This window comes from Tubulanus polymorphus, chromosome 3 (genome assembly GCF_964204645.1).
Source record: "Tubulanus polymorphus chromosome 3, tnTubPoly1.2, whole genome shotgun sequence".
Taxonomy (NCBI): Eukaryota; Metazoa; Nemertea; class Palaeonemertea; order Tubulaniformes; family Tubulanidae; genus Tubulanus; species Tubulanus polymorphus.
The window spans coordinates 7402509-7424019 of NC_134027.1; the positions used below are offsets into that span (position 1 = coordinate 7402509).

At 36.5% G+C, this 21511-nt stretch overlaps 3 protein-coding genes across 4 annotated transcripts; 2 read left to right on the plus strand and 1 right to left on the minus strand.

Annotated features, from left to right (window-relative positions):
- The first annotated feature begins 268 nt into the window (after positions 1-268).
- Positions 269-8394, plus strand: LOC141902305 (sorting nexin-14-like). Its single transcript, XM_074789968.1, has 31 exons — positions 269-454; positions 737-805; positions 931-982; positions 1056-1138; positions 1248-1326; positions 1408-1451; positions 1722-1809; positions 1981-2065; positions 2138-2294; positions 2376-2496; positions 2635-2715; positions 2874-2991; positions 3080-3235; positions 3355-3479; positions 3604-3662; positions 4123-4158; positions 5048-5124; positions 5241-5296; positions 5469-5652; positions 5790-5823; positions 5903-5952; positions 6025-6125; positions 6213-6356; positions 6437-6507; positions 6917-6962; positions 7124-7247; positions 7356-7520; positions 7604-7634; positions 7726-7790; positions 7913-8004; positions 8076-8394. Exons 1-31 carry the CDS (start codon positions 372-374, stop codon positions 8175-8177), a joined length of 2778 nt encoding a protein of 925 aa, XP_074646069.1. The 5' UTR covers positions 269-371; the 3' UTR covers positions 8178-8394.
- Positions 8395-8632: 238 nt separating this feature from the next.
- LOC141901451 (uncharacterized) lies at positions 8633-12415 on the plus strand. Of its 2 annotated transcripts, none has more exons than XM_074788682.1 (3): positions 8633-8879; positions 9527-9655; positions 9778-12415. In XM_074788682.1, the coding sequence occupies exons 1-3, from the start codon at positions 8749-8751 to the stop codon at positions 11096-11098; spliced, it is 1581 nt and encodes a 526-aa protein (XP_074644783.1). In that variant the 5' UTR covers positions 8633-8748; the 3' UTR covers positions 11099-12415. The 2 variants fall into 2 exon arrangements, with proteins under 2 accessions (XP_074644783.1, XP_074644784.1); XM_074788683.1 differs by having other exon boundaries at positions 8748-9177.
- Positions 12416-13009: 594 nt separating this feature from the next.
- Positions 13010-21375, minus strand: LOC141901351 (orphan steroid hormone receptor 2-like). The gene is made up of 14 exons (XM_074788541.1): positions 21115-21375; positions 18995-19147; positions 17618-17896; positions 17259-17414; positions 16649-16751; positions 16390-16569; positions 16086-16231; positions 15838-15961; positions 15531-15733; positions 15255-15321; positions 14961-15117; positions 14719-14858; positions 14008-14145; positions 13010-13926 (listed from the first exon to the last, which is right to left on the minus strand). The coding sequence occupies exons 2-14, from the start codon at positions 19097-19099 to the stop codon at positions 13598-13600; spliced, it is 2127 nt and encodes a 708-aa protein (XP_074644642.1). The 5' UTR covers positions 19100-19147; positions 21115-21375; the 3' UTR covers positions 13010-13597.
- Positions 21376-21511: the final 136 nt, after the last annotated feature.

The window sequence follows — 21511 nt, forward strand, 5'->3', positions numbered from 1 at the left end:
ATTTAAGTTTACCATCATTGAGGGAGACGGGTGATTTCCAATTTAATTCATATTGATTAATGATATTTCTTTTAAACATTTGGAGGAATGCATTATTACTAGTAAACATTCCTGTTGACTGATGGTCCCATACATAATTGAAGTTGAATACGGACAAACATTTTTCCATAAAGAAACACCAGTTCTAGTTCGAGGAGAAACGGATATTCTCGGAGCAACCCCTTTCTCCATATTCTCAGAGCTTTCTGACCCTCACTTGCCATTGCAATGGTGCAAATATCAACATAGGCCTAAACACATCTAAATTATTTCTTAAATATGACTGCTGTTACTTAGAACTTCTATTTAGAGTAGCCTCGTAAATAAAGATAATGATGTTTGCCAGCAAAAGATGTTTGGTATTGGCGGTGTTTATGGTTGTCGGGGTGCTTTGCTGCTTCTTTAGAATGTTCAGGTATGGCGGTAGGCTGTCAAATCAAACAAGTGAAACGTCAATCAAATTTTGTTACGGGACCACTATCCCCCCAACTCAACTTAAAATAAAGCTTGTTGGATAGTTTTTGGTTTTGCCATTGTTCTCCTATAGGGTGCTTTTGATGTTTTTTTTTAAGTTTAAGGAATATTATCATCGTATTCTGCAAGAGCCGTGACCTCTTGTATTGAATATGAATATTATGAAGCAGTTAAAGGCCGCCAAATTCAGTGTACTGCTACTATGAATGTTGTTATTTTTCAGTTACATGCAACTATTGATGGTTATTTGGGGCTATTTAGCTGGTCTGCTGTGCGCTTATCAAGCATTTGGGTAAGATAATTACTGGAATATACCAGTAAATTTCTAACACACAGTCAAGTCCGCTTAATTGAACTTGACTGTACCAAAATCCATTTTATTTGCCTGATGTTAGAATAAAGGTCTTCTATTTTAAGTCACCGCACTGAGGTTCCAAATCTTTTGGTTTTCTTGGAGCGAAAACGAAAGGTAAGATTGATAGAATTTGGTTGTAGATAAAAAATTTGTCTTTTCATATAAAAATAAGAATTTCGCATTTTAGGATCGATGTCAAGATGATGATGAATTTTTGTTGTTGAAGAAAGTTTGTCCTGTCTGTGGGGAAAGGAACTGCCCTCGGCATAGGTAAGTTATGTCTACAACACTGACCTTGATATTCAATTTGAGAATTAAAAAAAGAACTTGATTTACTTGCCAAGGCGCCAACAATTTAACAGTATGTTAAACTTTTTAGGCCGGAGTTGAATATCCTGGCATTACAGCCATGGACAGATCTGAAACTTCCAAGTAGAATTGATACTGCTTTTGAAGAGGTATGTTTTGGTATTCCCATTGGCTACATGGAAATTAATTTCTTATTTGATAAACCAAACATGTTTTTATTTCGATTTCAGCTTCTTAGTCTTGTTCTGAAAAATTTTGTATATACATGGTACAGGTAAGTAAAAGTAATAGAATGCGACTAGGCAAATTTCTATGTTTTAGGCTAAGATGATGCCACTCGAGTTGGAGGTTTGGCTATATCTTTAATTCATAATTTGACAATATTTTATTCTGAAAAATCGGCTTGATTTAATCAAAATGTAGAAGAATATTTTTCAGTTTTCCCCTACAAGCAGCAGCTAGGCCTAACTGTTATTCAATTTCTATGAAAATAATTCTCATTTGTATTTGTCTGTAAGCTGTCGGTTCTTTCCATTTCCTACAGAGATATTAGTGATAATGAAGCATTTGTTGATGAATTACGGGCAAGCATGAGATTTATGGCTGCAATACTATATAGGAGATTAAAAAAGGTATGTAAATACTATATAATAAATAAGGCGTTTGAAAAAACTGACACCTGATTTACTATTCAGATATTTTCAAATGATGTTAATTCAAAGAGCTACCGTACTCCTATGAAGATGCTGACCATGGTTAAGCTTCTCATGACAAATTTATGGTATTGTTCGATATTATTTAAGATTGATTTGCCGACATTAGTTACTGAGAAGATGATAAATGCTGGTGTCAAACATTTACATTACTATCTTGAAGAACTCAAGAAAGGTTAGTCGTGACATTGCAATGGTGAAGAAAATGAAGCTATTAATTGAATGACTTTTATATTTTTATCTTCAGGAGGAAAGAATAGCGATATCCAGCAAGCAATATTTGAATCGCTGGGAACAAATTTACATATTGCTGTCCGTAATCGTAACACTGAATTGGATTATTTACGTAAACTTATAGAAAGTCTCTTCCCATACATTTTATCTAAACAGTCTCTTAGATGCAGGTAAAAGGCTTGTTCTACCCTCTTTAAGTTGTACACTATTTAATTACATGTGTATATATTTACCTTTTTTTAATTTCACAGGTCATTGTGTTCATTATTGAGTGAGATATTATCCGGCTCTGTACTATTACCATTGATGGATTTACTAGCTGATCCTGATATCATTAACAAACTGATATTACTTCTCATCGATGAGTCTCCAGTAAGTTAAATATTGCTATCAATAATCTTTTGAAATGATATATAATGCATTTTTAAGAGTACCTACCGTAAGTGATTATCAAATGTTGTTCGATATTCTGTACAGCAAGAAAAGCTGATTTGAATATAATTTTTGTAGCCACCAGTTTGCAATGATCCACTCTCAGATGATGTGACATTACTCGCTGACTATGGTGTTCCACTTAGTAACAACAATTCGGTAAGAATGACCTAAAATCAGAAATATTTGTCATTTGAAGTTTCACTGATAGCAACAATTACCTACAATTTTTCTGATTCCCTTTCATTTTTGGCGATAATCTCCGAGATGGCTATTATGTGGCAAGTCTATGACATTATTGCAACTGTTAATTTCAGTTCTTACGTATTGGAGGATTGGCGGATATTCTACAAAATCAAGACGCTTTATTCCCATTTATGCAGTTTTTGAAACAGGAAGCGTCTATCAATGTTCTAATGTTCTGTTTGGCTGCAGGTATGATAGATCTAATGCGATTTAGTTTGAGTACCGGTAACGGCTTGTTGGATTTCAAATCAAGTGAGAAAATTGTTTTGGATTTCAGATGATTTCAATCAGAAGATATTGAATCCGGACCTATCGCCTGTGACTAAACAACAGCTGCACACAGAAGCAAATGAAATGTATAACATCTATTTTTCTCCGTCTGCACCAGATAAGATACTCTTTGATGATGAAATCGTTCAGGAACTGAAAACAAGTTAGTTCTTCCTATGTTGAACCTGAGTAACCTTGCATAGAAATTCTGAAGAAGAAAATCAGTGAGTTAAAATAAAACTGCTCCGCGAAAACTACAAGTTTTGATGTGTGTATTTGCAGTCTGCGACTGTCCACCAAATGAGATCACTAAACTACAGAGAACAACTTGTTTATTTCGAGCTTATGAGCAGGCGTATAATCTACTTGAAAAAACGTTCCTACCCCTATTTCATCAAAGCGACGATGTAAGTATTTTTTCATTCACCTTCACTTTTCATCCGTCGTCTATTCATTTGTTTGTCCATTTGCCCATCCATAGACAGAATACGGATATTTTGAGAAGTGATAAGAATTGTCTTGATATTTCAGTATTACATTTGGCTTTGTGGAAAGAGACATACATTTAGTTCGGTGCGTTCGGCTTCAAGGTATGTAATATCGAGGCATCAATTCTTTACAGCTTTTCACCAATTCTTAAATAATCATTTAAACTTTAATTTTGTACATATTATCTCATATATTATATGTGTAGTAATCAATATCTAACTCATATATATATTTTTGTGCATAACTTCTGCTTCGTTTTGATATAAGCTTCATTTTTTCAATAATAATGAACTACCGGTAATAAAACTGCTGTCATCATCTGTGTTGAACCTTTCTCTGCTAGTAGAATATAGATTACAAGCACAGTATCAAAATTTACATAGGAATATGCATTTATTTATTACTAGCTTCATAGAATATATATATGTATATTTCATTGTTGAGATGTAGGTCTGACTATGGTTCAAGGTGGTCACAGTTGCTATAACGTGATATTCAATCATACATATATATGTACTGTTTTATGATTTTATCTCCAAAAAATGGATTTCTTTTTTTAAGCTCTTCGCTATCTCCGAAGCCCGCCAATGCTGTTAGGTAATGAAATGGTTGTAACAAAAACATTTGTTGTATACACCCTAAAGTACATTTGTAGCTGTTTTTCCTAAACTGCCATTTTTGAATGTCTGTATATACGTGTACGGTATAGTGTAAAAGAAATTGAATAGCAATGAGGGGTGTGTCAATATTGGTCTCTGTCTTTGTTCTCCCAAATATACCTGATTTGTATCTTGCTCAGGAAAACATTGCCAATTGTCTTTCACTTTTAAACTCAAAGGTTCGGGTTAATGTGATTTCATGTCTTCATTTTCAAACCATTAATGAAACATTTTTGATGTGTAAAAAAACAAGAAATTATTCACAAACAAAGTACATCTTTTGGGTCATTCATTAATTACGTATGTACACAAATTTAATCGCCGGAGATGCGTTGTGGGGCCATTTCACGGTCTCATTCACAGAAGCATGAGAAGTCGTGAGCCAACCACCTAGTACAGAGAACGACGAGCTGCTACGCGGAACAGCGTGCTTTTGAAAAAAGCATAGAAAAACTTTTGTTTAGCAAAAGCCGCCCCTGCTGCCCCCGTTCTCTGTAAGTTCCCCGGCTCTGAGGTTGGATTGAAATACTTGGATATTATGCATATGTGATCAATGAACGATCCCTATCAAAATTTGTGGAAATGAAATCAATTAAAAATGTATTAGGTTCATTCTCCTTAAAATATATGTTTAGGTTGTGGTTAGGTTTGTGGAGAGGTGGTTTGGTGGAGAAATTTGTTGGTCGATGCATATTTGATTGTTTGTTTGACTTCGCATATTACAAAATATCAGGAAAATCTGTTGAGACTTATGTATTGCATGGAAGCTTGGATAGGTATACATGTATTACTGTAATCCTTCTAATTTCTTTTTTTTCTGACGGTAGGAAAGCAAAGGCATCAGAACAGTTTGCTTTATCTAAAATTGGAAACAAATTGAAAGGAGTTTTCAGAAGTCAGACAGGTTTGTTGAAAAAAGCTTGCTATCGAAAAACTGATGATAAAATGGTGATAAACCATGGAAAATCATTTTCAAAATATGTTTCTTAATTGTAACCAAGTGATATATATTGTTTTTAGTCGATGGAAAAATAGATCCTGATTTTCTGTTTACTGACTCTGCTGAGGATATACTGGTAGGAATATGGATATATATGGCCTTTACTTGAATTTTTGAATTATTGATACATTTTCAAATATCATTTCAATTGTTAGCATTTCAAATTACCATATCATTTAGAACGTAATGGCCAGCCACACACAGCCGGGATATACATGTATCGATGATAATCATGCATTTCTTTGCAGGCTGGAACAGAAATCCCAACGGAACCATTCCTGGATGAAGAAGATGCAGAGCAGCCAATGCATGATTTGAGTGCATGGCGAGTAAATATACCTTGTATAGAAACCTCACCGGACCCTGAAAATCTGAAAAAAGTCATCCATATGTTTTCGATAGAAGTTCGACGACTTGATGTCCTGGAACAAGGTTTGTGTATTGTAGTGAGAAAATGTGTTAGTTACGGTATCACAAAAAATTCCTTTGACACATTATCATAACACCTTGGGATATCAGTAAGTATCAAATCAGATAAAAAAATATGTCGAAATTTTTCCTATTTTTAGATGAATTCCAATCATCAAATTGGACTGTTAATAGGTAAGGCATGTGGAGAATGATCAGACAAGAAAATTCACTCGCAGAAAAATGCACAATTCTTTTAACCTTACAATTTCAGGAGATACAATGAGTTTTATGCAATGGAACAAAAACTTCGAGAATTTCATGGTAAGTCGTACTTAATTATTGATGTGTTTTCATTAGGTAGAATGTATACTGTATCACTATCTTCACTTACAGGTGAATTCCCAGATTGTAAGCCACCACCAAAGAAATCACTTGGCACAAAAAGCGCTGAATTCCTCGAATCGAAAAGACTCGTTTTTGAGAAGTACCTACAGGTAAATGGAAAATAGCCTGGTTTTCCCTTGTTTGATTTAAGATTCTTATGAGATGAAAAATTTTCACTTTGTGATCATAAATTGTAGAAATTATTGACGGTTCCAAAACTACGAGGAAGTCAATTATTGTTCACGTTTCTGACGTCTGAGGAGGAAATAACCACCAGTTTGTTGCCGGACATCAATTTTGGTAAAATGTTCAAATCTGTTCCGCTAAAATTGATCAAAGAGGTAAGAACAATGTTCGAAGATTTGAGAGTTCAGTATTTGGATATCATTTATTGAGTTTCGTGAATTTTGTTGCTTTTCAGAAAGGGCAACATTTAGATCCATTTCTGAATTCATTTTTCACGTCGACAGAAGCAGCTAAACCTCGACCAAGGTAGATACTAGCTATCTCAATGATTCCTGAGAAGGATTAGTCAATATTGCACAAGATTGATATGATTGAATTATCTGTGTTTTAACCCTTTCAGTGCTGACTAATTAATACCCTATAGTGCTGAAGATAATTTGAAAATTTTCAAAAATTCCACCCTAGTGTGTTGAACAACGGGAATACCACTATAGTGCGTCTACACTGCGGTGCGGTGTATCGTTAGTTACTAGTATTTCACTGTTTGACAGGTGCTACCATCTTTCAATAGAGATAATTACTAATTACTAATTACATCAATACACCGCAGTGCGGTGTACTAGCAAAATCCATCACTGATTTATACACCGCACTGCGGTGTAGACGCACTGAAAGGGTTAATTCGAACTTTCACTTTGTGATCATGTAATTTCAGTAATGACGAAAAAGACAGTGATTCTGTGTCGATTTCTAGCGAAAATGTAAGTACTAACTATTGTTGTAGTCTTAATGAAATCTGTACTATTATCTCCTCAGATACCGAACAAGTTTTACGATGGATGTATCCCCAATTACCGCAACACATTGGTCGCTACCTTATCTAATAGGATTGCCTACATTGAAATCTGTATTATCATTGTAGCTAGCTAATCCAATGTATGAAAACAATGCAAATACAGATTTGCATCTGCCATTGCCTGAAAACACTAATGGAAATAGTATTACAGCAGATGTAGAAGGCATATTTGATACGATCAAGTATTTAGGTATGGCAACGAATAACGTTCATGATTGACTATTGATTTCAAGTTTACTTCATTTGAAGAGTTCGCATTTTAATTGGTAAAAGAATGGTTATTGTAATTGTTTTACAGCCGAATCTGTTTTTGATGTGAAACCCTGGGTGAAAAAAGCCTTGGCTGCTTTCGGAATGGTGGGCAAACGATCGCTGGAACATTATATTGATTGGTTATTAGGACAGAAGTTTGACCAGGTTACAGCTGAGCATAGAGTTGTCTCTCTAATACATAGATTAAGAGGTAGAATGATAATTTCAATCATTTTGCTTTGATGTCTAACCCTTGATAACGCTGATAATTTTTTTGTTGATTTCATTCTGTAGATGTTTTGTTCTTTGATGAAGAGGCTCCGAGGTAAGGGTGGTTGTATAATTGTATATTTGAAAACTTTCAGTATCGTAAATTTTTTTGTTGCTCCATGAATTTGTTTTGATTTTATTTCTAGGACGGATAAAGATAAGATTGCACGCAAAGAAGCAGCTTTGAAAGGGCTGATTGAGTACATTCCAAGTAAGAAATGCACAAAGCTTTGATGTTAATTTCATATACAGGGTAGCTCCGTTTTGAAAGCAGTCTCAATTTTGATTTACGGTATTGATTAACACAGTATAAGCCTAACTTTGATGTTGCAGAAATCGTGGTAATGTTGGTTGGAGAAAAAGTCAATGCGAATGGAGTGACTTTAGTATTTGGGGCAGTGCAAAATCCTAAACTTAACAAACAGGTAATCAAGTGATGAATATTGAAAATTCGATGAAGAATGCAGATTGTATTGAGCATTTTATCTATTTCCAGTTATGTTATACGTTGCTCGATTGTTTGTTGGCTGAAATATTTCCCGAATTGGCGGAAGTTGATCCAGAGTCTTCTGGGGCAACAACTCCAGTTAACATTTGATAAAAAGATCCTGTATTCTAAGTCTTGACAATCTGTTCTTCGGAGGATCATTCGCTTGTTTGATCTATAAATGTAAAAAATCAGTATATCTAGAATTGTCTCAATCGTGAATTTAATCTCAAATTTAAATTTGAGTCTCTCAACCATGAATTGTATCATTCTGTTTGACCATTGGCATCAGTGATGAATAAACCTTGAGTAGGTTAGAAATGTAAAAAATGGAATTTTATGTTAATAATAAAAATGTTAGATTTATTTTAAATTATAGTTTTCTAGTTCTTTTTTCTGAAGCGTGATGGGTTTGCGATGGATTGTGATGATTCTTTGAAGTGCACTGGTCACAGCTGACAAGCTAGTCCGGTTCCCGCAACTTTTCAACGTGATCGGCTGGTGCTGCCACCTTGCGACTTGACGAATATCTTGAGTCGATTGTCGAAGCGGAAAACATATATGTTTTAGCTAAATTCGTTTTAACGTATTTTTTAATACTAAGTCGTCGTCTGTCGTCACAGGATTTTTTACCGGAATAATTTCGACTACATGGAGCTTCAAATGGACGATTTAAGTTTGGATGATTAAGTGTTTTGAACTTGACAGAAACAGTTTTTGGTTGCAGCAGCCAACAACGGCAGCAACAACAACAACAACCATCAAGCCGTTCTTCCGCGTTCCGAGTTTTGTTCGTGTAGACTGTAATATAGTGTAATTGTCCTAATCCTACAGCTCTTTTTGTTTTGTGACGTTGCAAGTTGAATAATGGCTGTTGGTGAATTTGATGATGTACATTAATCTCTTGCTGCATTCACATAATGAGATTTTTGCCTGCTGGCTGGTGTCCGAACATTGGAGGTTCCATTGTTAATGTTGTACTAACTAACTAAAATACTGAATTGGTTGTGCTGCCTCATAATTAATGCAAAAACAGTAATATAGTCAAGATGGATGATTCACCTGATGATGTTGCGCTTGCAGAATCTGCTATGGATGATACAAGTGCCAGGTAGCTAATCGTAATGCCCCTGTATACTGTAAATCACTGATCCTTGCCCTGAATCACAGCCACCGGGGAAGGTTCCATGGGGGGCTCGTCGAATAAAGCTGGGGGTCGAAAAGCAAAGGACCCTAGAAAATTGAAAATATGTTTTCTTCTAAAATGTATCAGAGAAAGGTCATCCTTATTAACGAGATTCTTCCTTTTTTCTAGAATCTTCAGTAGAGCTTTGAAATGGACTGTGGTCCCAGCTTAATGCCACAACCCCTTGTATTTTGATCTTGCACATACACAGCTTATTTCAGATTTTGACTTGAAATAGTGTCATGAAAATCACATTTTTTACTCTAAATTACAGAGAAGATGAAGAGGACGGAATATTGGAACCGATGCAGTTTGATGATAGTTTACCCCCAGGTTGGGGAAGACGATGCGTTCAGCGTGCTGCTGGAGTCTCAGCTGGCAAATGGGATGTTTATTTGATCAGGTGATGGTCACATCTAAGATAATTGATGCATTTCAACTGGATTTATTTATTATCGAATATATGTAGTATATGACTTAAATTGATGAATATACTAATATATCATCCTTTTGATATATTTTCAGTCCGGATGGGAGAAAGTTCAAATCGAGGGGTCAGTTACAGTCGTATTTCGATAGAAAAAATATCACAGAATATACGGCTGAGGATTTCGATTTCACCGTTCGAGGTCGTTCTAATTTTGGCCTGCGCGTCAAACGCCAAGGAGCAACGATCCCGGAAAATGCAGTTGATGAAAAAAAGAAGGTTTCAAAGAAAGGAAAAAAGGTTCCGAAAGTGAAGCCGAATGAATCGAAGAAATCCGTGTCGAAGATGCCGTCGTCGGCGGTTTCGTCATCAAAACTCGTCGTAAAGATGAATTTCAAGCAAACGCGTTCGCGTAAACAATTGAAACGAAAGAAGCCGGTGAAAAAAGCTAAAAATAAACCGCAGAATTTGAAAGATGGAGAATCGAGCGCCTCGTCGTCAGATGAGGAACCGGTCGAAGCTAAACGCGAGGTGAACGTGTTTGATCCGGTAGAATTAAAATCGTCGCCACGTAAACGAAAGTTAAGCGTCAAACTTTTAGAGTCGGAATCCGTTTCGAAAAAAATGATCGACGCCGCAACAAATGAGATCGTTAAAAAATCGAAAGTCAAAGTTAAGAAGAGTGAAAAATCAGAGCAAATTAGTGTCGGTAAACTGGAAATAACAGGACTTTCTAAACCGGTTGTTGGACAGGATAATCCTGATAATACGCTGAAGGTGTCTTTGCCGGTGAAAAAAGGTCCAAAAATAAAGGTTATCAAAGGTTATCATTCTCCTAATAAGAATGTGATTCTTCCTGCGCAGAAAGTGCAAACGGCTGAACCGAAAAAACGTGGCCGTAAAAAGGGATCGAAAAACAAAGTGAAGCGCGCCCCGAACACTTTAAAATCTTACACCAAGAAACAACAGAAAACTCCAGGATTGGCTTATAAACATTCGCAGAGCGAAATGGTTGCGTACAGTTTCCCGCAGGCGTCGATGCACGATAGACAATTATCGGATAACTACATCAGCGGGATTCACACCGGATCGCCGGGTGAACGAACGATCTTACGCGGTCCGAGCGGTTCGAAGGTCGAAACGGACATAATCAATGGACAGAAAGTGACGTACGTGACGATCTTGCCCGCGAAAGGTTCTGGTGAATATCTCGTACTAGATTCGGGGCATACGTACGCTAAAAAGCCGCGTTATATTATATCACGAACTCCGATTACAAGCACTACGACAATTGGTTCGTCTGCTAGTCCTTCGCGAGTTATCGTAACATCGTTACCTTCCAGTAAACCAATGTTGAGTTGTATTAAGCCCATACATGTTGGTCCCGTGGTTGATGTAGCTGCCTATGAAACTGTATGAATACTTCAAACAATAGTATGGTTTCGCTAATCCAGTATTGAAGAAAGAAGCCCTGGGCCGATTTCAGTCTTAGATTTAGATAATGAGCTAACTGGTTAATTGAAATAAGCTGAGGTATTCTGAAATCTCTGGAACGCCTGGAACCTGATTTATAGGCATTGTACTTCTTGTTGATTAGTTACCATAGTATGTAATCCACTGGTCTTAAAAACCAGTTCCAGAGTAATCGGTCCATCTTCCTGCACCCCTATTTATTGGGTTCATTGTTGTTTGTTCACTAAGAAAAATGCACAAAAATATTGTCATGAGGTCCTCTAAAACTATGTGCCATACAATTGAACTGTTGCAGACTTTTATCTGATGACTCTTGTTATGATTTAGCTCTGGTTATTAAAGTTTATGTAGAAATTCTATATTTATGTACATAATGCGGCTATGGTACACTATTGGCTCTTCACGAATAGATGTACCAGTATAAGAAATTGCAACAGATGTGCATATTCTACTTCAATTTTTCAATTATACCTACTAGATGAATCTCGTCGAGAAAAAACCTGAAGTAGATTGGGTTCTAGCAATATGAATATTTATATTACATCTGCAGCCATGGATGAAAGGTTCATGGTGGGTGTGGTCTAATCCATGTTGTCTTATAGATAAACATATACTGTATGTATTTCTAAATTTGTTCGTATACTTTTTGCATTTTTTAGCCCACTCATGCAGTCGCATTGTGAGTTAATTCAGGTGTTGATGCTTTGTTGCTGCGTTTGTCACTATTGATATGTTACGAGTTTTTTTTTGATATGAAGTCAGATAACTTTTAGATTTCACTGCTACGAGCGGATGTGGCCATTTTTAATGGTTGCGTCGTTCGAGTTATGTCTCATTGTTTTACAGTATTCATACAGGAATTTTAATACACCTAGATTTGTATAGTGTAAAGCACTATGTACCTATGTTGTACTATTTGAGGCTCTCGGTCCATTAGTCTACGTGGTGTTAATAGAAGATACCAAGTTAATCAAGTATTGTTATGTATAATGAAGAAATTGATTTGTATGTTACCTTGAAAGTAATCATGCATTACTGGCAAGTCGTAAAGGCTTTATTTGGACTATTTTCGGAATGAAACCTTCATTTTCAAATTGATGATGGACAATTGTCTTAATTTTTATGGTTGGTTCAACTGTAATCATTAGTACATAATGTTGTATGTATGTTGTGCTTAGATTGGATAACCTACTAGCCCTGTTGTAAATAATACATTATACGGTAAATGTTGAATTATCTTGGTTATGTGAAATAAAGTTTCAAGTCGCTTCAGTTTTATGTCTTTATAATTCTGATATTTTGAGATGAAAAGTTGTGGCTTATTGACATGTTCTATTAATGGAATATTGGCGTGTAGCAAACCTATGGATAGATGATTTCTGGTTCTGTGGAAGAAGAGGCATGACTACATCTGGAAAGTCTCTACTATGGACAAGTCTTTTAGGAAATCTCTTGGGACCCATTGTCAATAGTGCCGCTGCAATTGAAGTGCACTCATGACAGGTTTCTATTGCCCAATTGTGGCGGTACTTCTGCTTTTATTCTCACTGACAACAGTTCATATCCGGTCAGGTCATGATTGGGATTATCGACTGCAAAGCATATCATAAATGCCATCCATCCCCTCTGGAAAATTTGAGACTCGATTCCACAGCAAGTGTTGTTACCGGTAAGTTAACCACACTCCTAAATCCATTCCTACTAAACACTAAACTTGAATATCCCACGCCAAATTATATGATTTTCTGCCAGAGATGCAGAAAGCCCTTTGGCTTGCAAAATAAAATAAAACACTTTTTTCTTGATACATAATTTATTTCATTTATTCATTGTATATAGATCTCAATATACACTATATTCAAAAATAATAAAACGTTAACATTCAAGAGAAGTCAATTACTCTAAACTGTAGCCATTACATGCATATACACAATATAATATTCAATATCAATAATAATAATAATCCTGTTTATTTTACAACGAACTGAAGATGAATATATCGTTGGCACAGTTGTTAGCGTGACAGCGCACGGAAAAAAATCTATATTACCTTTCTGACATGGCGGAAATTTTCCCGCATAAGGATGTCATAATTCGAAATGCTTCTTAAATGTATTACTTTTAAAGTATTGTGAAAATATTTTGCAGGAGTCTAATGCGGATTGAATCCATGGTGCCTACGTACTATTAGTAAAGTAGCACAATTAAAACAATAACAATTCAAAATTGTTCAGATTTTTATGGTAAAAATGCCCATCTTTTTGAGTTTTAAGTAAAGCACGTTTTATTAAAGAAAGGCACGTTCGCTCAAAATAGCAGCAGACGTACACTTTTCTCAAATTCATTTTTCATTCATTGAATACGTGAGATTCACTGAATTTGGTCCGATTTTAATGATGTGTTGTATAAACAATAGAAAAGTCATAGTTCCTCCCCTAGTACACATTAGAGACTAGACGCCGAAGTTGTAGCCTGTCCTCCCAGTTCAGCTGTCGTTTCCATCACTTGTGATATTTGCGAGTTATATTCGGTAGTTTCCATACGCAGTATGTATGGTATGATACTCTCAATCTGTATGCTACCGATCAGTCCGGCGAAAAACACTTCCTCCATAACGCTCGGCGATATACGCCGCAGTGTCGTCAGACGCAGGAGAAGTTTCGCGAATTTCTTCGGCAAATCGGGTGAGTTTTTTTGTATGTATTCCTGTAATTCGGTGTGTGTGCGATCTTGAAAGTGTTCTATCTGGCGAGTGTGACATACGTTATTGTGATCTACAAAATATAAACACCGGTAACAACATAGCTATATATGATCCGTATCATTTTATGGAACTGTGAGTCTGATGTACGTACCGGGACTGAATAGCACCAAACATTTGAGATAAGCATACTCGGAATAATCCACTTTCAATCGTTGATAAACATTACTAAGTTCTTGAATTCTCATGATGTTATCAATAACAGTTTTCACTCTTTCCGCCGTTAATTTTCCTACGAAATGAAAAGAAATTGCAATCGATCATTCAATTCACTGATGCTTTTCTACACCGCTTTTCATTACCATTTTATAGTGTATAAAGTTAATGAATCATCATCTTGGCATTGGATCGGAACTCTAATACAATTGTAGGATTTTACAGGCCCAAACCAGGAACTCTGACAACTATATTTGACCAACTAACTAAATACTTGATCTATTGAGTCACTGATATATTGTAATGTAGCACATTGTCGGAGTTTTAGTTGTTATACATGCAGTTCAAATAAAGATTTAAAACTTGACAGCACAAGTAGAATTCTACAGTGCAGTGATAGTGCAACCTTCAAGGACTGGGTTAATTGACTAAGTGTGTCTATTAGACAACACCATAATTCTAGCAATTGCACCCCGAATCAAAATCCTTACATACCCTAAAGAACCAGTAAATAGTAGCATCTGATCCAGGAGAAATGCTCTCAACTCATAGTCGTAGAGTGACCTTAGCATTAAGTTCATGACTTGACCTGTGTGGAGGTTACCAGTAGTTCAAATGAATTGAACTCCTCTAAAATGTCATACACTACCTTGTGAAACTGCTGATTGTAAATGGTTGATAACAGCTGACAGGATTGTAGTCAATGACATCACTTGTGAACACTGACATAGTCCAAGCACAAATAGTTCACACCAACAAGCTTTCACTAACTCTATCTGTGTCGTCTGCCTGTAGATAGAAATAAATAAAACAGAAATCAAAATTTGATAGTCCTTACAAATCATTTTGAGGTGAGGTGTGTCTAAATCAACTGTACTTCGCTTGACTTACTTGAGTATCTGAAACGCAGGTAAAGCCCTCGACCAATGAAGGGATAAGAACAATAATCTTGAGGCGCTTTCGCAAATGTAGTGCACATTCAGATACGCAGGCATTGGGGATGGTGCACTCAAACTGAACTGAAGACTTTGCTCAGCTAACATGCTCCCTACAAAAAATTACATTGCGGATGAAAGATTTTCAACATCGTTATCGGAATCTTACTTGGACCTAAAACCTACGTTCGTCAGTACAAGCATACTGAAAAGCAATCATTAATACGCATCTACAAGTAAATGTACAGACCTTGAAAATCAATAATCATTTCACCTTCCAATGTTGAATCATTATTTGATGAATCCATCGAATTATCCTGAAATAATAAGAAATAGCGATGCACTATATTCTGATCCTGGCTGCGTCATATCACAAAGCAAAATTATTACTTGAGTTTCGTATGTGCCTTGCCAACAGAAGTAATATCCCCGGACATCCCAAAAATAACATCCCAAACCAAGGTTGGCATCAACATTGCTTTACATTTTTCAATGAAACTAGGCCTCAGTACATTACTGGTCTTACCAGATTAGAGTTAGCTGAATTATCGGGTTGTGCAGCTCTTGCTAACGTGTCGAATGCTTTAGCCACACTTTCTGTTCCATCTTCTTCCTCATTTTGAGATCCATTTACCTCGGATGTAGTTTGACTTGGCTGCTGACCATCACCTTCAACGCATTTGTCTATTTGAGCCATAGTAGTCACTACGTTAGCCAAAGTACTCAGATCTATAATTTGATAACCACATTAGGCGTTATGTCGGGAATAACGAGAATTTCCAATACAATTGGGATTGCACAATAAATCATCAAGAAGAGAAAGAATTGATCACCTGTATTGGAAGGGGGGGTAACTACAGTTCTATTTTCTGCTTCAGAGCCTAACATTACAGTACCCTGGTCAGTTTGAACAAGTCTCTCTTGTAAATTTGCGAGTAACGATTCTCCTTTTTGATCCTAAAAACAGAAAACAAACCGATACCTACGATAAGAACATAGTACAGCTTTTCCCTTCATCCATGTAGCATTAGAATCATTCAATGCATTGACAAATATCTTTAAGAGAAGAAATATGATTTACCTTAAAGGCAAATGTAGGAGATGCAGTGGCAGGACTTCCAATATCTTTACGTATGTAGATTCTTTGTGTGGACGTTGATGATACCATTGTTGGATCATGTTTTTCTTGGTTCATTTTATCGTTGGGCTTACGTTCATGCTGGACAGCTGTAATACAGAACAACCTTCAAATCAATGCTGGGTAATATAATGATATACATATACAGCCAACTGATCTCAATCCGATAAACTGCACATTTTGCAAAGGTTTTGCTTGATATTTGACCAAATTAGATAAATCAATGACTTATTGACTTTCAACTGACCTTCTGATCTCATGCCAACAGCTAAACACCGCTGTAACCTACAGTATTGACATCTATTACGATGGTGTTTTGTGATCAAGCAATCACGATTTCCGCGACAAGCGTAGCCCAACTGTTTGCGGATGCTTCGTTTGAAAAAGCCTTTACATCCTTCACAGCTTATAACTCCATAGTGACGACCTATAAACCAAACAAATACAAGATACAACGAGCACAGTCTTTAAATGACAACAGTGAACGATATCTGACAATTAACTACCTGAAGCCTTGTCTCCACAGACAACGCAAGGTTCAAATGCCTTTTCATCCGGACCTTTTTGAATAACACCCGGAAAACCAACCAAATTCTGAAGATGCGTCTCCTGAAATTTAAGTAGCAAATACATATAATTCTAGGTTGTCAGGTGTATTGAAGAGCACTGAACTTATTAGGTCATGTTTGTCACCGAAAAGGTGTTTTGTTTTTTTGAGAGACATTCTATCCCATATCCGATGCTAAATCCTTCTTAGTGTTAAGTAAATTGCATAAAATATTGGTGTTAGTAAGTAACAAATTAAGCCAGGAAGCAAGCACTAGCGCTGAATCTTGAAGAATGGCAGAAGTGACAGGGGTTTAATAAGACTGATACCCCAATGGATAGATAACAAAATGCTCCCTTTCTAGCTTTTTTAATGTAAGGACAGTAGATAATGTTGAGACATATCACCTATCAGGTTAGTAGCTCAATATAATCATCGTAGCTCACGATACATTATAAATATTCTAGATAGTGCAGCAAAGCGAGTAATTTTCATAAACACAATAGCTGACTAAAACTAAATTAAAGAATCCTTGAACAAGTCATGCAATATTGAAACATACGGCCTACCTTTAGCTTATTAGCCCACTCAGGAGGCAAGGCAGATAGAGGGGTATGTATTGTACCACCTTTCAGATGGGCTGCTAAATCAGTCGGATTAAAAGCTGCCATGACAACTTGAGGAGTAGCAGTACTAGTACCACTAGCTATTCCAACCTGTCCTGCCTGAAATAATCATATGTACCGCAATGTACAACTAACTCCCACCAAGATACCCTTGACCGTCTTACTAAAAATTTCCTGTCCATCCTGCATGACTCGAGTTAAATATATACTTAATTGGCTATCAAGACATGACACTGAATTTGCTATATTTTCCTAGGTCAACAAGTGATAAACTGTTCTCACACTTAACACTTGATGCTTACCATTGAACCAGCTGTTAATGATACAGGTATCGTCAATCCCCCTGTGGAAAGTGTAATCGTTTGCGGTGAACTTTGACCCGGCTGCTGGACACCAGCTAAAGATATCACGTTTGTCGTACAAGGATTGGGAGTGGCACTGACGTAATGAAATAGGTTATTTTCATCGACTGCAATGACAGGTTGAACTCGAGCCGTGCATGTTAGACTTCCATCCTGTCCGTCCGATCCATCGGATGATAGAATTTCCGTTTTTAGAATCTCCGCTTTAACCAGACGTGCCTGAAAAATTAAAAAATCCCTTAAAACATGAAGGGCGAATTAAAAAACTAAATGTCTTCTATAGGCCTGAAGCCTGTTCTTGAGTAGGGACCAAAAGACATCATATGAAAACATCTAATTTTCATCTAACTAGGATTTCAAGGGTATGTTCAACGTTCCACTCTTCTAGGATGCTGTAATTCATTAGGCCTATCATTCAACAGTTTGTAATTATACAAGATTTGTATAATTTTGTTATGAAAATTTCTTGATTAGGGCCCAGCACAAAATTAGTACATGAACATTCATTTCACTCAAGCCATCCTTTTTCAGATATCACCAATAAAATTTTAAATTAGTGCAAGTGCCACAAAACTGTATAGAATGAAAAAAAAATTGCATTATGTTGACCTTTCAAATGTCAACTAAGTTTCATAATTATTTTTAGATCATTGATCAGTTAAATGTCGCATAAATACAGTGCCATATGAATTTTGGCCTGAAATTAATGAAAATATACCGGGGTAATTCATCTGACCAAACTGAAATATACTGAATTCAACACCACTTATTGCTTTTCGATTAAAAAAATATCAGAAAACTATGCCCTACCATAAAAGCTCAATTATCAGGATTAAAATTGTAGCACCATTCATTCACACAAGAAAATAATCATAGTGGCATAGTGTTAGTTGGTTTTTATTGAACAAATATTACAGGCTAAATGCCCTCACAAAGCCAAATATAGCCACATGCTGGAAATGTGAGGCCATCGAAAGGTCATTGAAAAGTAGGCTAAAATCTAAATGACATTAACATCTGGCGAAAAATATAATATCATAAAGCAATCTCATATGAAACCTATTCTGAATTATATCAGTACTTCTAGTTCATACCTGTCAAACATATTATAGTTATTAGCATTAATGATAATAACCTCTAGAGGCTATTATCAAGCTTCTTCTGAGATTATATTTGTCATTGGAAGCTTCCAAATCTGACAAGCAATCTTCTCAGATGAATGACGACTGAGATTTTCCAGTATAATATCAATAGGTAACTGAATATTTATAACTGAAATACACAAAACTTCATAAATCTGACTATAATCATCATTACCTTCGTGGAAATGTTTTCTCCAGCTGAAGTACCAACTTCGCCAGCGTCGGCGGCGGCAACCTCTGCATCAACTGGCTGCTGATCCGGCTCTTCTAATGTTGCCATGGCAACAACCTACTAGCACGAGTTACGTACGTGACCTTTGAATAGTATCTGCAAAATAGGAAAAGTCAAAAGTCATTCGGCAACAGCGTTCTATATGAGCTATGCACAGAGAGCTGAAAAAAGTATCTCAAGCAATTGTTTCTTCATATTCTGGATTGCCATGTCATGAACCTACTGTCCGTTTAAAGTTCAAACAATACATTTCTTTATCAATGAAATAGTTACTAAACAATTAGGAAATCTTAATAAACAACACAGACAATATTGTGGTCATAAAATATTCCCAGCTCTGATTCATTGCTGATACCACAAAAAAAAAATCGAATTTTTGATACCACTAATGATGCACTCAAGTTCAAGCACCTAAACTAACTTCGGTTCAGAAGACTTTGAGTAGCTAGTCGGCCTATCAGAAGTGAGGTTCGACCAATAGAAAAACTAAGGATACGTCACTGAGTAGATGACATTTTACTGAAGCAAAGACTGCTTAGTGAAACACAAGGCCAGAAAATGTGGGTAAGATTCAAGAATAGGGGACTAGTGGTAAGGTTAAGGGTTAGGGTTAGGGTTAGGTTTAGTTCCCTAATCTTCATTAATTACTATATATATTACTATCATTATATATCATCATAATCAATTACTATTATTATTACTCATTTGATTGCTATCCTTAGCTCCATCCGCCTGAGAAGGCATCTTCGAGCATCTAAATCTAACTAGGGGTCCACGGACACCATGCCCACTTGGGAAGTGGTTTGAAATGCTCAACAATCAGAAAATGTCAATATTCAATGCCCCTGGTGAAAGAAAGGATCTCGAAACTCACCACAATCATAGAAAATGTCACAAAACTACAATTTTGCAATTGCTGTGGTTACAAAATAAGCCAAGGGACCAATACACCATGAAAATACTAAGTTATTTGGTTACTCAATGCCCCCTGGTGACCAAATACGAAAACCAATGACCTTGAAATTCAACACAATCATACAACATGTCATTAGCTACAACTTTGCAATTGATTGCAATTACAAAATATCCAGTTCCAATATAAACAGGCATATTGTACATAATTCAACTCCCCCTGGTGACGAGAACAAAAAAACTGGGTAACCCCAATTCCATGTGAGATGAATCCTATGACAATGATAACATTTATTAAATATTAAGATTATAAATTATAACCTGTCAATATTTTCCTGAAAAAACCTTTTTCTATCAACAAGGACTGATGACACTTAGGCCCTACGATGGCTCCAATTGCGTCACACTAGACTGATCAAAACATCTGTCTGATGTTTAAGATCCCTTCCCAGGGTATACCAATTATGAATTTCAATGAAAATGACAAACCAATTGGAAGCTACAGGGGTCATAATTATCGTAATTCAGGGCAAAAATGACCTTTTTGGGCACAAAAAAAGGTCACAGGACAGGCATTTTGTGTCCAATCGACCCAATCTTTCTCATGCTGATGCACCATAGGCTACATGGACTTCACACCTATGTATGGTGCTCGCTTTTTATCAAATATTTGGCAACTTCCATTTCTTTCAAATTTACGCCCCCTCAAATTGAACCATGCTAAGCAAGGTTTCGATTGAATGTTTTTACTGTAGAAATGTAACACATTCCTGATTAGTAACTCTTCAATCAGCGGTTTACAGATTGAATACTATTCTTCCAGAATTAGAATAAGAAGAGCGTAGACACCAATCACAACCTTTCTTAGGATAGGCTATGGCGGGTACCTTGATCTTTACGATGCTAAAATGAAAATTTTTGGACAGCGTGTACAGGTTCAGTAAGAATGATATCACAGGTGTACCAGGTATCATCGAAAATTGCATAGAAAATAAAAATGTGGGTTCATCAAACCAGAAAATTCTTGGAAATACCCAGTCCAGGCCGACGAGGGCTGTGTGAGTGTGGTGGTGCCGGCCGCGGGGTGTCAACAGAAAATACATACATGCTGCATCATTGCATGCTTGGCTAAACCTAGAAACTGTACTCACATTAATTCTTTCTGTGTGAACAAATAATGGGCGAAAATCAGACCCAAATCTGATCCCAAAAACACAAGCGCCTGGATAGACTGTTTCTGCAAAGCGCACCACAGACCCGCTCTGTGCGCTGTTTCTCCTCTTCTTATCCAGATGAAAACAAGGCGACTGTCATGGGTCAACTGGTCAGAGTTCACAGAGTTCACTAAGCGGCGAGCACGGAGTTCATTGATATGTCAATGACTCGACCAAATAAAATTTTTCCGGGCGCCCGTTCAGCAATTCAATTCAATTACAATATTACCTGCCCTATTTCATCAAATTCTCCCTGGTGTCGTATCGGATAATACGCAATAAAACAGAATCCTGTAAATGACATTTGGAAACTGCAGACAAAATTATTGTTAAA